The sequence below is a fragment of the Acyrthosiphon pisum genome, chromosome A3 (genome assembly GCF_005508785.2).
Source record: "Acyrthosiphon pisum isolate AL4f chromosome A3, pea_aphid_22Mar2018_4r6ur, whole genome shotgun sequence".
In the NCBI taxonomy this organism is placed as follows: domain Eukaryota; kingdom Metazoa; phylum Arthropoda; class Insecta; order Hemiptera; family Aphididae; genus Acyrthosiphon; species Acyrthosiphon pisum.
In genome coordinates, this window is record NC_042496.1 from 5,409,470 (window position 1) to 5,423,456 (window position 13,987).

General features: G+C 29.8%; 2 protein-coding genes across 2 annotated transcripts; one reads left to right on the forward strand and one right to left on the reverse strand.

Annotated features, from left to right (window-relative positions):
* Positions 1-2,702: 2,702 nt before the first annotated feature.
* On the reverse strand, positions 2,703-8,549 carry LOC100161250 (protein suppressor of forked). Its single transcript, XM_001942711.5, has 14 exons — positions 8,357-8,549; positions 8,095-8,286; positions 7,940-7,972; positions 7,767-7,864; positions 7,021-7,174; positions 6,711-6,944; positions 6,452-6,643; positions 6,186-6,380; positions 5,874-6,120; positions 5,734-5,803; positions 5,558-5,654; positions 5,216-5,501; positions 5,026-5,160; positions 2,703-3,061 (listed from the first exon to the last, which is right to left on the reverse strand). Exons 1-14 carry the CDS (start codon positions 8,387-8,389, stop codon positions 2,838-2,840), a joined length of 2,190 nt encoding a protein of 729 aa, XP_001942746.2. The 5' UTR covers positions 8,390-8,549; the 3' UTR covers positions 2,703-2,837.
* Positions 8,550-8,753: 204 nt separating this feature from the next.
* On the forward strand, positions 8,754-13,409 carry LOC100160561 (ras GTPase-activating protein 1). The gene is made up of 2 exons (XM_001942710.4): positions 8,754-9,665; positions 10,380-13,409. The coding sequence occupies exons 1-2, from the start codon at positions 9,021-9,023 to the stop codon at positions 12,516-12,518; spliced, it is 2,784 nt and encodes a 927-aa protein (XP_001942745.1). The 5' UTR covers positions 8,754-9,020; the 3' UTR covers positions 12,519-13,409.
* Positions 13,410-13,987: the final 578 nt, after the last annotated feature.

The following is a 13,987-nucleotide window of genomic DNA, read 5'->3' on the forward strand; positions in this document are numbered from 1 at the left end:
ATACCTAATATAATGATAGACACGTCATGTATTAATGAGAATTTTCAATTTTGATCTCCAGAATGCACCAACTAGATTCATGACTTTTCTATTAGAAAATATTCTGACATCGAAAATCGGAGCATTTTTACTACCACAAATGTAAATTATAGAAAAAAAAACCCCAGCCATCATTGTAAATACAATATAATCATTGGTAATTTAAAAAAAAGAATTGTAAGTTTTGTAATTTTTCTACTGAAATATGACACATAATTTTAAGAAACACAATTTGTAAATTTCAATGACAGGCTTATGATGTTAAAGCCTCAATTCTTTAAATTAAAAATCAAAAATTTCGGTAACATGTTAGATACTTATGGGTATATAAAATATAAGTTTTATACTCTATGCGAGTACAAGACTGACCAAGACGAGAAATTTCCAGGTGGCCTGTCCTGATACTTGATAATCATGTTAATGGCATGACTAATGCCTAAACTTGCTATAAAAAACTCATTTTTCTTGGTAAAATCTTCTTGGTCTGCCTATAATGTCGTAGTGTTGTGTGCTAATATTATATTATAATGTTCACGATTTTTTTTGGCGATTTACTGTTCGACGCAGTACCTATCCACTGCACACTCCACATATAGCACGCTCTGAACATTAAAACAATAGTAATAATATTATGAAAACACGAACGTTTGACTTTTTTTAAACACTATTCCGCGTTTATTACTGTGTATATTTATATCATTAGCGCCACGGTAATAAAACGGCCAAGGCTATATTTGGTATCGCGCGCGCCCGCGATCTAAAACACTACGTAGAGAGGTAATAGACTTTTTTACTAATAGACTAATAGAGCCTAAAGGGTTAATAGTTAGTACCTATATAAAAGTGAGTAAGTGGATGTCACTCTGCTGTACAGTAGCCAGTAGGTTACAAGTGGGTCAATGTATAATGGATTGTGTTAAACTCGAATTCAATGATATAAGACATTGTATAAGAAAACAATTCTGAGCGGAGAACGTTAATCTGGATATTTTATATTGTTATTATTTATTATAATATCCTGTAAGTTGAATTAATATTATATTGTTATTTTTTATTTGTTTCTATGGTTATAAACAAAGCGTTGGAAATTAAAATTCCATTTTTAGCGGTTTTTCGTAATTTGTCGGTGGTTTTTCCCGTGGCATTAAATAACTGTAGAGAAAATCGAAAAATTACTTCCCTAAAGTATCATCTTGATCGTATTTGCTAAAAGATACCATAGTATAAAAAATAAGAAGTATGATCAACGCGAACCGTGTTTTCGTCTTAGTTCGCGCATGTGCATCGTCTTGTGTTTTTGTGCATACTGCATTGCATATGATTAATACGCATATGAGGACAACTGATTGGTATAGTAGGTAGGTCCCTACAACCTACATTTCCTAGTCCTCGCAAATTGGGAAAGGAGAAGATTAGAATAGAAAAGTAAAAGCCGCGGACAGCGAAACGCGCAACCCCAGTGTGTTGACTGTGCCTTTTTGGAGGGCCAAACGCGCTCACATGTCGTCGCTTAAAACTAAAAACGCTATGCCGATACGGCGATAAAACGGCCAACGCATGGGCGTGCGCAAACATTTTTCGCAGGGTATGCCGGTATTTTTAAACATACCTAACTCAATACAAAGAATAACTCCCTAAAAACTCTTAATAGGTACAAATAACTTGCCATATAATGCGAAAATAAATTAACCTCCGTTTCAATTAGCTTATTTATTGGTTTTAGATATTTTAATTTGAAAAGCTTGTACTGTGACTTCATTCCAATTAAGCGACAGAATAAAAACCTACAGACATTAATTGATAATACTATAATAATATAATAATGACAAAAAATGATAATCTAATTAATCGAAATTCTATTTTTGATAGTTGTAGGTAGTATGAAAATAAACAATACCGCAGGGGCCTGTATGTTCTGGTAACAAAACCCGCAATTCTCACGAAAACGGTGGATTTTGATTTCAACTATATTACAATGAGTTAGCAATCTATTTTATTATTTATAGGTTCCTATAGTGATTATAAAAATATAATTATGAAATCTAATTAATATTTGATTTCATCACATTTCGTCTCAACAATGTTATTATAAGAAAATAATATTAAGAAATGATCAAAATATTTAAATTCTTGAAGTAAGATACTATGAACTACCTATCTTAGTTCATGATCATAATTTATAATCAAAATATTTACAACTAAAAACTATATGGTTATGATAATTCTGCAAGGGATGCCATGGCATACCCGGCATCCCCCTGCGCACGCTTATGGCCCACGGGAAACATTCCTGATTCTAAACATCACAATGTAAAATGGTATGTAAAATATGTTATGTGATGTTAATCGCGGTTGCAATAATTACATAACTTCTAGATATAAAAACAAATAAACCTCAACAAAATAAATATCAATCAGGATTTTTCAGAGTACCCAAGACTCAACTTAGTATAAACACACTACAAGTGAAACTGGATTTGGGGGAGGGGGGCATACAACTCATAGGCAAGACAGTGCATCTGCACTTAGCAGGGATCCATCATCCACTACGCTACTATTTAGTTGTTGTATTAGTTAAAAAATGTTTATTGAAAATGATAGTTTCACATATTATTTTATGAATAATATATTTTTTTTAAATAAATAATTAATATACATCTAGGTTTGGTTTATAAGCAAATATGCTATAATAATTATTTAATTAAAACAAATATTCACAAATTAAAAAAAATAAACATATTTAAAATGAATAAAATGAAAATGATAATTCCAGTAAACAAATTTGTAATTCAAATGAGTTATTTCGACACACGCTTTTGTTGTCTTGATCGATATATATCAAATGGTGGTGGTACTAAGTTAATATCTTCATCACTGTCATCACCTTTACCAGACAGCCCTCCTATTCTTCGTTTTTTCTTATTGGAACCACCATGTGCTGCATCTTCATTGGCCCATTGCACTGACACAGCAGTGTCAAATAATTTTGCATCACATCCATTTTCAGCTTTTGGCATTGGTGCTATATAAGACAATATAAATGTATCGTTAGAAATTATATTTGATAAATCAAACATTTCTGAAATCATACTATTAAGACAAGAAATAATAAATATCTGTGTATAAATGTAATCTTTATAATAACAATACTAAAGTGTAATAAGTAAATTTTATTATCACAAATAACTATATTGCACATTCTACGTGTTAAATACTGTGTTTATTATACAAGAATAGGTACTAGTCTAATGCTTTTATAGTATTATAAGATAATCTTAAGAGGATGCCACCTGTATGTGGTAAACACATAACATAACAAATTTGCGTTCAGTATTACCAATTTTGTGTTATTAAGTTTGAAAATAGAGTTAATTAACTTATCGTCAAATGTAAAAGTAAGAATATTATTTCTAGTGTTTTGAAGGTTTTTATTAATATTTTAATTTATAAGTGATTTATGAAGAATTTGAAATTTTAGTATTTAGATAGTTTAACTAACTTAAAATTGAAATATCAAAAAAAGCCTACACAAGGCCCTAGATAATAATCTGATCTTTAAGTTTTAAAGTAGATCAATTCACTCTAATAAAAAAAGCATACACCCACATTTTTACTATATTTTATTATTCTGTATATCATAAAAAAATATATTCAATTGCACAAAAAGGTGGATAAGTGGGTATTAAAAATGTTTCAATACAATACTAACTCAAAAAGAATCAAAATACTTTGAAAATATTACCATTTATGGAAAATACTAATATCAATATTTGGTGAAAATGTCAAGGATATACGGTTATTAATTTTTATTATTTTGTTGTTACACCAAAAAAAATAAAATTGATTTTTTATAAAAGTGGTTTTGCGTAAAAATTTCTATTTTTTGTCTTGACGCTTTCTAAAACAATATGGAATTTTAAATTTTGACCTCCCAAAAGTTACCACTAGATTCACTTTTCTATGAGAAAAAATGATGATCTCGAAAATTGGAGGATTCTTACTACCCAAAATGTTGATGACAGACAGAAAAATAAAAACACACACCATTGTAAAATCAATACATTCTTTCTCTCCACTCAGAACCTAAAAGCATAAAATTAAATATGTTTTAAAAAAATTTGTCAATTGTTTAAGTTATAACTAAACAAATATATTATTTTTTCAACATACAACTCAGAATTGTATAGATACATTGTGCATAATCAAAATGTAACAATGCAAAATAAAAATATTATTCCATATTTTAGCTTTATTTTTAAGTGAAGGTGATTTCACCAAGGGATTTTCTCTCTTTGTCTAACACATATGTGACATTTGATTTTAGACGTGTTCTTTGCCAATCCTACCAATTGATCTAATGAAGCGATAAGAATTCTGAAAACAGATTTGAATTTTTCGTCAAGTCTAATTGCAATAGACTTTCCCACATTTTTAATATTAACTTCCAAATTCCTAAAAACGTTATATTACAAAAATTAAAAAATTGTGGTATTTCAATTTTTGAAGAAACTCCCTAGTTACGCTTTTGTTTATATTTTGTAAAAGTGTTTTTTTGACTTGAGAACAAAAAGGGTAATATATTAATATGAACTCGAAACATTTCTCTGTCACTTAAATTATCATGTTCTACTCATTGAAATTTTCAAAATATTTAGACTACTTTTAATCAATTAATAAATATTTTTTTTTTTAAGTGTTGATAAAAGTTTTTAGGTTCTGTCGAAACGGTTAAGATTTAATAAAGATCCTAGATAAGTTTTTCTTTTAGCAATTTAAAAATATTAAAAATACATAGACAACAGTTTTTATTTTAAGCATTTAAAGATCAAGAAAATTTGCATACTATTTTGTAACTAAAAATGCAGGAGTTTAATGTTCAATTTGTATCTATTAAGTAATTTTTAAAAGTGAGTTGGGTATAAATTACTTTTAATAAGACCAGTGATGTAATTTCAATATTTAAAAAAAATATATTAAAGCACTCACCTTTGTCAGGAAGTATAAGTCTCAAGAAAATATCCATAAGCATGTCTACAGACACAAATGGGCCATGAAAACAACCAGGTGGTGGTAATACTTGCATTAGCTGACAAGCTGGTGGTGGCGGCGGAAACGTTCCTCCTTTAAAATGTTATTTATAATATTATAAAATCAACAAATATTTCATTTTTATTACCTGGCACAATATGTTCGCCTGGAAAAGCATTCAATTTTGGTTTATAAGGTACCATTTGAGAAACATCTGGCACTGGCAATCTTTTTTCATTGGGTCGATTATCTAAGTCATCTAACCCATCGATAACAGCAGACCTTTGGGTTGAATTATGCATTGTTTTAGATACTGTATTGGTAACTTCGTTATAACCAATAGATCTTAACTCGGGACTTGTACATGGAAATAAGTCTAAAAACCTATACCTATCCACAAGTTGTGCTGTTTCTTTTCCTTCAAACTCAACTAGCTAAATTCAAAACATTCAATTATATTTAATGTTTTTATATAATTATTTTAAATTACCTTGCCAAAAACAGCAGATCTCCGTTTCTCTACTTTCAGTATGCTTGACAAATCTCCTATATTTGATTCAAATTCAAGGAATCGATTCCAAATATCTCTGAAATTAATAAATATTAAATTAACAAGTGTTTGCATTATTGTTAATTATTATTTATTTAAAAAATAATAATTGTTACACAGATTTTTCTGGTTCAAGACTTGTGTTTGATAGAACTCTCTCAAATAATACCCTTGTATTATTATCCTCTATAAAAAAAAAAAAAGTAATACAATAAATGTATGAAATATTATTTAATATTATAGATTAATTATTTACCATTAAGGTGAGAAAGATAATCTATATAACTAATAATATACTGTGGGTTGTCGCAATATTTTTTTAATCCAAGCTCAAAAATACGAAAAGCAATATTTTTATCTTTACTACAATAATATTCCATTAAAGCAGCAGAGACATAAACGTGGTATTTAGATCTAGAGTCGTCCCTTGCTTTTTTAAAAACTGCTCGTGCAGATTTAATCCCTTCGGCGCGACGAGCAAATTTCATATATTGTACATATGTCTGTAAACCATTAAAATATTAAATTTGTTATTTAGATGATACAATACAATTTTTAAAATTCATACCAGTGTTGGATCAGTGGTAATTTCATTTTCTAAATAACTTTTATAAATGCTATGAACTTTTTCATAATTCATACGACCTTCTTCGAAATCAGCATAAGCAAACCGTAGTAACATACTTGTATTTAATACAGTACCAATTGCTCTTTCATAAACATTAGCTGCTTCGTCGCTATACTGTTTAGCTGCTGATATATCCTAAACACATAAATGTTATAATAATAATATAATATTTAGTAATTTGTAGGTAATTGTTTAATAATACTTACCCCTTTTTCTGAGAGAATTTTAGAACTACCATCTAAAAATTGGGCAGCTTCATACCAAAAGTCAGGATGATGGGTCATGCATAATAGGGCTTGGTCAAAAGCAAACATTACTCGTCTTGTAATTAGTGCAGTGTCTTCGGTATTCAAAGGGTTTGATTTTTCCCAAATTATATATTTTTTCCACAATTCCACCTATTGAAATTAATAATCATTAATTAGTACACAACTGAAAATAAAAATAACAAAATCAGACACTTACTTGTTTCATCTCGTCTAGGCTACCAGTTGGGGGTGCACTAGGATAATTCTTATTCAGTCCTCTTATAACTACCTCATACTCTTTGGTGACTCTTCTGGCATTCATATAATCTCTACTTCGTTCAATCATCATCTTGTCGGCAATCATAATATTAATACTTTGTTCAAAAGCCAGATACTCTTTCCATAACAATTCAATGTTAATCATAGGATTTACAACACCACGTTGATACACCTACAGTATAAGATATTAATTTCATAATAATTTTTAACTTTACATGATATATTGAATAAGAATCAAATCAAACTACCTTTCTGATTGCTGTAATCTTTTGGTTTTCAGCATATGAACCAACTGCTTCAACACTACTTAAAAAGGTTATGTAATCTTGCCAAATGTTATGTGAATGAATATCCATGCCAATTTTCTCCAATGCAAAATCATATGCTTGGGCCATTTTTTCTCTATAATATATTTTTAAAGAAGTTAAATCATTAAATGAAAATTTAGTATTTTTCTGTTATCATCTTAGAGGCAAATAAAAACCAACCTGACCCTTATTTTTTTTAATCATATTTAATTGTGTTAGTCACTTGTTATTTGTTATTTAAAAATATATACAATTATTATTTTACATTTTAAAATAACTATGAATATAAAATACAAATACATTTTAAAACAATAATATTAATTGGTAACATAAAAATTATACTTATTAATAAAAGTAATCTACTATTTCATGAGTGATTATTATGTTTATTTACACTTAAAAGTCTATTCATCACTCATGAAATAGTAGATTACTTTTATTAATAAGTATAGGTATTTTGTATTTACTTTTCCTTATTATGAGAATTTTGCCATATTATAAACATACTTAATTATAGCTCCTATGGGGTTTACATAACAAGTTAGCAGATATTTTTTACTTAGAGATAAATTATCTCCTAAATAATAATTATCTTATTTTATAGAATACAATAAAGAAATTGGAGTAAATGTATTTGCCTTGAGTATGGTAACAGAAAAATATCATACATTTGAAAAATTAATTACTTGTAAGTCGGTAAAAGTGCTTTTGTCTCTTTAACATAAGCTAGATAAAGTTTCCACAATTCAATGTTAAGTACTTTGACGAGACAACGCTGAAAGAGCTGATGAATATGTGTTGAGATTAATAAAAACAAATAGTTGAAATACACGTCGTGTTAAATATAATATTACTGTACCTTCTCGACTTTTTCAAAGTTCCGACCACGCATCTAAAAAACAAAAATATAATAAGTATTGTCAACTGCAATAAATACCTAAAATTAATTTTAACAACTTTATCAATACAGAACCCGTTTTTACAAATAATAGGTATTATATTTATTATACATACTTCCATTTCGATATAATACTTCCAGTATCGACCAGAAGTTGGAAACGTAGTGACAAGTTTTTCAAAGAACGACCGTACGTCGTTGATCCATCGAGTCTGTGCTTCACGTAACAGTATCGCCCACGACTCTACGTCCCAAGGATTTTCGTTGGTCGTATCCTGTGCCTCTTCCAATTTTTCATTACCCCAGTTCTGTAACATATCGTATGCGATCATAATGGTTAATGATGTACATAATATATAACGCTAAAATAACGCTTACCACTGGTGGATATTCTTCGACGGATGTTTCCATTTTAGCGCAGTATACAGTACAGTCTTAGAATAACACAAGGAACATAGTTTGCACTTAGCGGGCTGAGTTTTGAACTTTTGAGCGTTCGAAAACTTCGAATTTTGTATTTGTTGTTTGTAAATTGTAAACGTTATTATCACAACATTGAACATGATAGCCGGCAAAATCGCATTGGTGTTTTGACTTTTGGTAGTGATTGTGGTGGTGGTATACAATAATCAATAGCGGTAACAACCATAGACCTTATACTTAGAAAAGAACAACCGAAATGTTTAAATATGGTCTGATAACATAAATAATATTAAGGTGGATAATATTAATATTATATTATTATTATCATCATTGATGAATCGCCGTTATCAGGCACCACCACTCACCAGAATATATTTTCATTTAATCAATTACTATAAAATTTATATTTTCGTATTTCATTATTCTTCAGTTCTTTACAGCGCCGAGTATCGACGTTCACGTCAAAGTGCTGGGACGGCGGTTTCAGTGAACGCCATTACAACCTTCCTGTTTAGGCTCATCTGTTAACAGGATCTTTATTAACGGTTGATGGGTTGAAAAATGAAATGATAGTTTAAGCTATTTGAGCCCGTTCACAATTGACTTCATAAAGAAAACTATGGCTGAGTTCATTAGAGGTGGTCCAGGTGTGGTGTTGCGCGATAAGGTACATGCTACGCTAAGTCTCAACAGTGAAGATAGCCAAGACATACTTGATCAAGACTTTGATCCATTCATAGAACAAGATGAACTGGACGGTAGGAATAATGTATCATTGTTACAAGCACCACCTGAAAATCATTGGTATCATGGTCGGTTGAGTCGGCATGCAGCCGAGGAACGACTGTGGCAGGCTGTAGATTTGGGTAGTTATCTAGTGCGTGAAAGTGATCGTAAACCAGGCTCATATGTGCTATCCTATCTGGGACGTACTGGTATCAATCACTTTAGAGTGACGGCTGTATGTGGTGATTTCTACATAGGTGGCCGACAGTTTGACAGTTTGTCTGATTTAATTGGCTATTATACAAATTGTTCAGACTTATTGAAAAGAGAGAGACTTGCATATCCAGTAGCGCCTCCTGAACCGGTCAATGATAAAAAACGTGTTGTAGCAATTTTACCTTACACTAAAATGCCTGATACAGATGAACTAACATTTCAAAAAGGTGACATATTCTTTGTACACAATGACATGGGAGATGGATGGCTATGGGTAACTGCTCATAGAACAGGTGAACAAGGAATGATTTTTAGAGACTTAGTAAGTTATAGTATCTATTAAATTATTATTAATAATTTTTGTTTACTAGGGTTTAGAAAATAATATATGGTAAATAAATTTAAATAATTGACTAATTTAATATTTATGTAATATATTTGTAATTACAATAATTGCTGTATTACCTGATTTAATAACTAGTTCAAAATATTTTAGATCTAAATGGGTTAAAGGTTCTAGTTTTTATGTAAATCCACAATGGTACTTTTATAATTAATTGAAAATTCAACAGTTATTTTAATTTTGATATTAACTTTTTAAATTTAATTTAGAACATTTAGGTATTATTTAAAAAAAATTAATTAATAACTAATTTTACAAAATAATAGCGTTACAAAAGTGAAAAAGTAGATGAATAAAAAATCCTATGACGGACCTCATCATTTATTAGTCTATAGATAAATAGTAATTGAAATAAATTATAATATAAGTACAATATGAATTTTAAAACAATCATGCCTATTTAATTTAGAACAAATGTTTCTTATTTTAAGCAATTAATTAATGACAACCTTAGCTAATTAAGGGCCAGTTGTACCGTCTACGGTTAAACTTCGATTAAGCATAATCAGCTGATCACAGATATTTAACCGGGCAAATTTGACCGATTAAACTCCGATTAACTTTAATCAGAGACGGTGCAACTGGCACTAAGTAATAACCAATGACTATTAATTACAAAAATTACATTTTCAGGTAGATCATTTAGATGAAAACATTGATCCAAACACAGTCTTTGATTGGTTTCATCCAGGTGTAACAAAAAATGAAGCTGTTGACATGTTAGTCAAATCTGGTCCTGGAAGTTTTTTAGTCAGACCAAGTGATAATTCTCCGGGTGATTATTCATTATTCTTTCACGTCAACAATCAAATCCAAAGATTTCGTATTGAGAAAAAGGGTGTTCGTTATTTGATGGGTGGTCGTACATTTGAATGTTTAGATGCCGTCATAAATAGATACCGTAAAGAACAGATAGTTGAAGGGCATACTCTTATGATGCCTGTGTGTCGTAACTCTAATGAGTTGTTGGATTTACCAATTAAACAAAAAGAAGTACAACAAGCTGAAAAAATATATGCAACACTTAGAGAATGTCGCGAACAGGTGGGAATCAAAAAAGTAAAAGGAATAAAAATGCAAGGGTATATGTACAAGAAAAGCGACAAGAATAAAAAATGGAAGTCATTATACTTCGTCTTATTAATTGATGGAGTTGATACTCATTTATGTTTTTATGATAATCCTAAAAGAACTAAACCTAAAGGTTTGATAGAATTGAGTTGTGCTTACTTGTATCCAGTACATGAAAGTGTGTTTGATAGACCTAATTGTTTCCAGTTAGTCGAAAGAGCTTTACCATGTTTGGCTACTATAACTTATTTATCTTTAGCGACACAAGATTTATTTCAAGAATGGCTTTCCTCTTTAAGAATGTACTGTGTCACTCAGTTGTCAAGAGTTCCTAAAGCACACAAATTACGCGAATTACGTTGCTTACAGCTGCACATTTTGGATGCCCATCGTTTGCCATTCAAACTTGTACCAAACCCATTTTGTATAATATCTCTGAATCAAGTAAAAGTAGCCAGAACTCGAGCTAAGAGCGGACCTGATCCTGTGTTTGACGAAGAGTTCACTTTAGATGATGTACCTCCTGATGTATTAACATTCACTGTAAGCATTTACAATAAAGGAAAACGATCTAAGGATACTGAGGTAGCCGAATTAACTGTAGACTTGAATACATTGAACAATGGAGCTGAAGTCGAAGACTGGTATCCTTTAAGTGGTATAACACCAATTGGAGAATGGGGTTCTCTACGGTTGCGTACTAGATACTTACACGATCTCATCATGCCAACTGAAGAGTATTCACCAATGCAGCAGCTAATTCTTGATCCAGATTTAGAATCTGTACGAGCACTAGCAGATCTATGCCACCAGGACCGCATGCCTTTGGCTACATCTTTAATGGGAATTTTCCGACACGAGAAAAAAGAAGCTGATCTATTAAGAAGTTTAAATGATGTAGAGATAATGAAAGAGGATGAAACTACTACGCTATTTCGTGCTGCATCATTAACTACAACTTTAATGGACCTTTATATGAAGTCCGTTTGTTCAGATTTCTTAAAATCTGCAATTCAACAAACTGTGTTTAAATTATTGGAAAGTAAACAATCATGTGAACTTAATCCATGTAAAATGGAGTCCCCAGATGATGCTTGTGACAACGCCGAGTTTCTTTTGTTAGTATTAGATGAAATCACTCAATCCATATTTATGTCTGCTGACGCTTGTCCCCGTACTTTACGATACATATGCGGATGTCTACAGAGAATGGTAATGAATAAGTGGCCATATGAAAGATTGGTTAGGACCAGAGTAGTTTCTGGTTTTATATTCTTACGACTCCTGTGCCCAGCAATCTTAAATCCTAGACAGTTCAATCTAATTCCAGAACCACCACCACCCATGGCAGCTAGATCTCTGATTATGGTGGCAAAATGCTTGCAGAACTTAGCCAATTTGGTAGAGTTTGGAGGCAAAGAGCCTTACATGGAAGTTGTTAATCCGTTTATACTGAAGAATAAAGAGAGAATGATTGTGTTTTTAGACCAATTATCCAATGTAATTGAAAAACCAGAATCAGAGGGAGAAAAAATCAAAGGTGACCCTGCCCGTAATTTAGGCACCCTACATCACATTTGTAAAACCCATCTAATCGAACTTCAAAATCTTAGTAAAAATCAACAATCATTGAAGAAGCTGGTAACAGTCACAGAGATGTTAAACAAACATAAACAAAAATATTTGGAAATGATTACTTAAATTGTATTAACAAAAATACAATTGAATAAAATGGACATTTCTAATTGGAAATTCATCCATGACTTACAAAGATAATTTGCTAAAGGCATTTTTTTTCAAAAGTTTTAATTAAGTAATTATTATTAATACTTAATAGTTTTTCAAAATTGTATATCCACAAAACCTGTGTTCCAAAGGTTTAAGATGAGAGATAATGTTGTTATTAGCAAGAGAACTAATCAACTCATCAAAACAAATAACTATATACATATAAATTTATATTTTTTTTGGTTATTTTATGTTATTTATAATGTTATTTTACTGCTTAATGCTTTTCTAAATGTATCAATGACGGTATACACCAAAATCGACTGGTAAACTTTGACTGAGTTTATAATTATTAAAATTAATTATGTTCTTCTTTAAATGCTGTCAATTCTGTCGATTTCAACGTAGAGTTTTACGGACGTGCCAAAACTTTTTACATAATTTATAGTGGTTTAAGAACATATATTATATATATATTTTAATTCAAATTAAACACATTTATTATATATATATATACTATATGTTAGAAAAAATGATTTTTATTTGATCCATAATATTAATTTTAAATTATTTTTCTACATTTTGTATTCATACATTAAAATATCAATAAATATTATGTCTATTGATGATAAAAAAATTTCCAATGTGTACACTAACCTTTTTTTTTATAACAGTTTTGTTAAATTATTGTAAATGTGATACATAGTTAGTATCAAAATAGGTAAATTAATATTATATTGTTAAATCAATGCTAGTTTATGTAGGTATTACTGTTGATGCATTTATGGCCTAAAACAGTGCAGCTACTATTCAGCCATTTGATATTTTAGCAATTAATAAAACACCTAATAATTTGAGAAGAAATATTTTTTAATTATTACAAAATTTGATTTTATATTAAACTTATTGAAGAGAGTATACAATGTAATATGTTTGCTTTATTATAAGAATAAATATAAAAAGAAAAAAATTGCACTTATAGTTACTGTTTCTACTGTCATGTTAAAGTGAATCAATAAAAATGTGTTTAATACATTTTTATTTAATACTATATTATAATGTTATAATATTCAGCTATTCTTGGTGTAGTATTTTAGTATTTATCATAAAAATAACTCAAACCTAATATCGTCTTTTATGAGAAACATAATATTTAAAAAATAATTGTTAAGAACTGTATAGATTGAATTCCAATGATAGTTGGACGTTTGGACAACATTATTTATAGGTTATTCTATTAGATATCTATGCTTTTTTTATAAGTCCATCTTCAGCATTATCATTTATATGTGGAATGTGGATTCACGATCGCAAACAGTGGACTTCAAACAAATATGAATATACAACTGTTTCAACTTATCAGACATTCATGATTCATCACTATTCTATTAATACTAGTCCCATAAATATTATTTCTTCAGTTTATATAAACAGATTTAAAT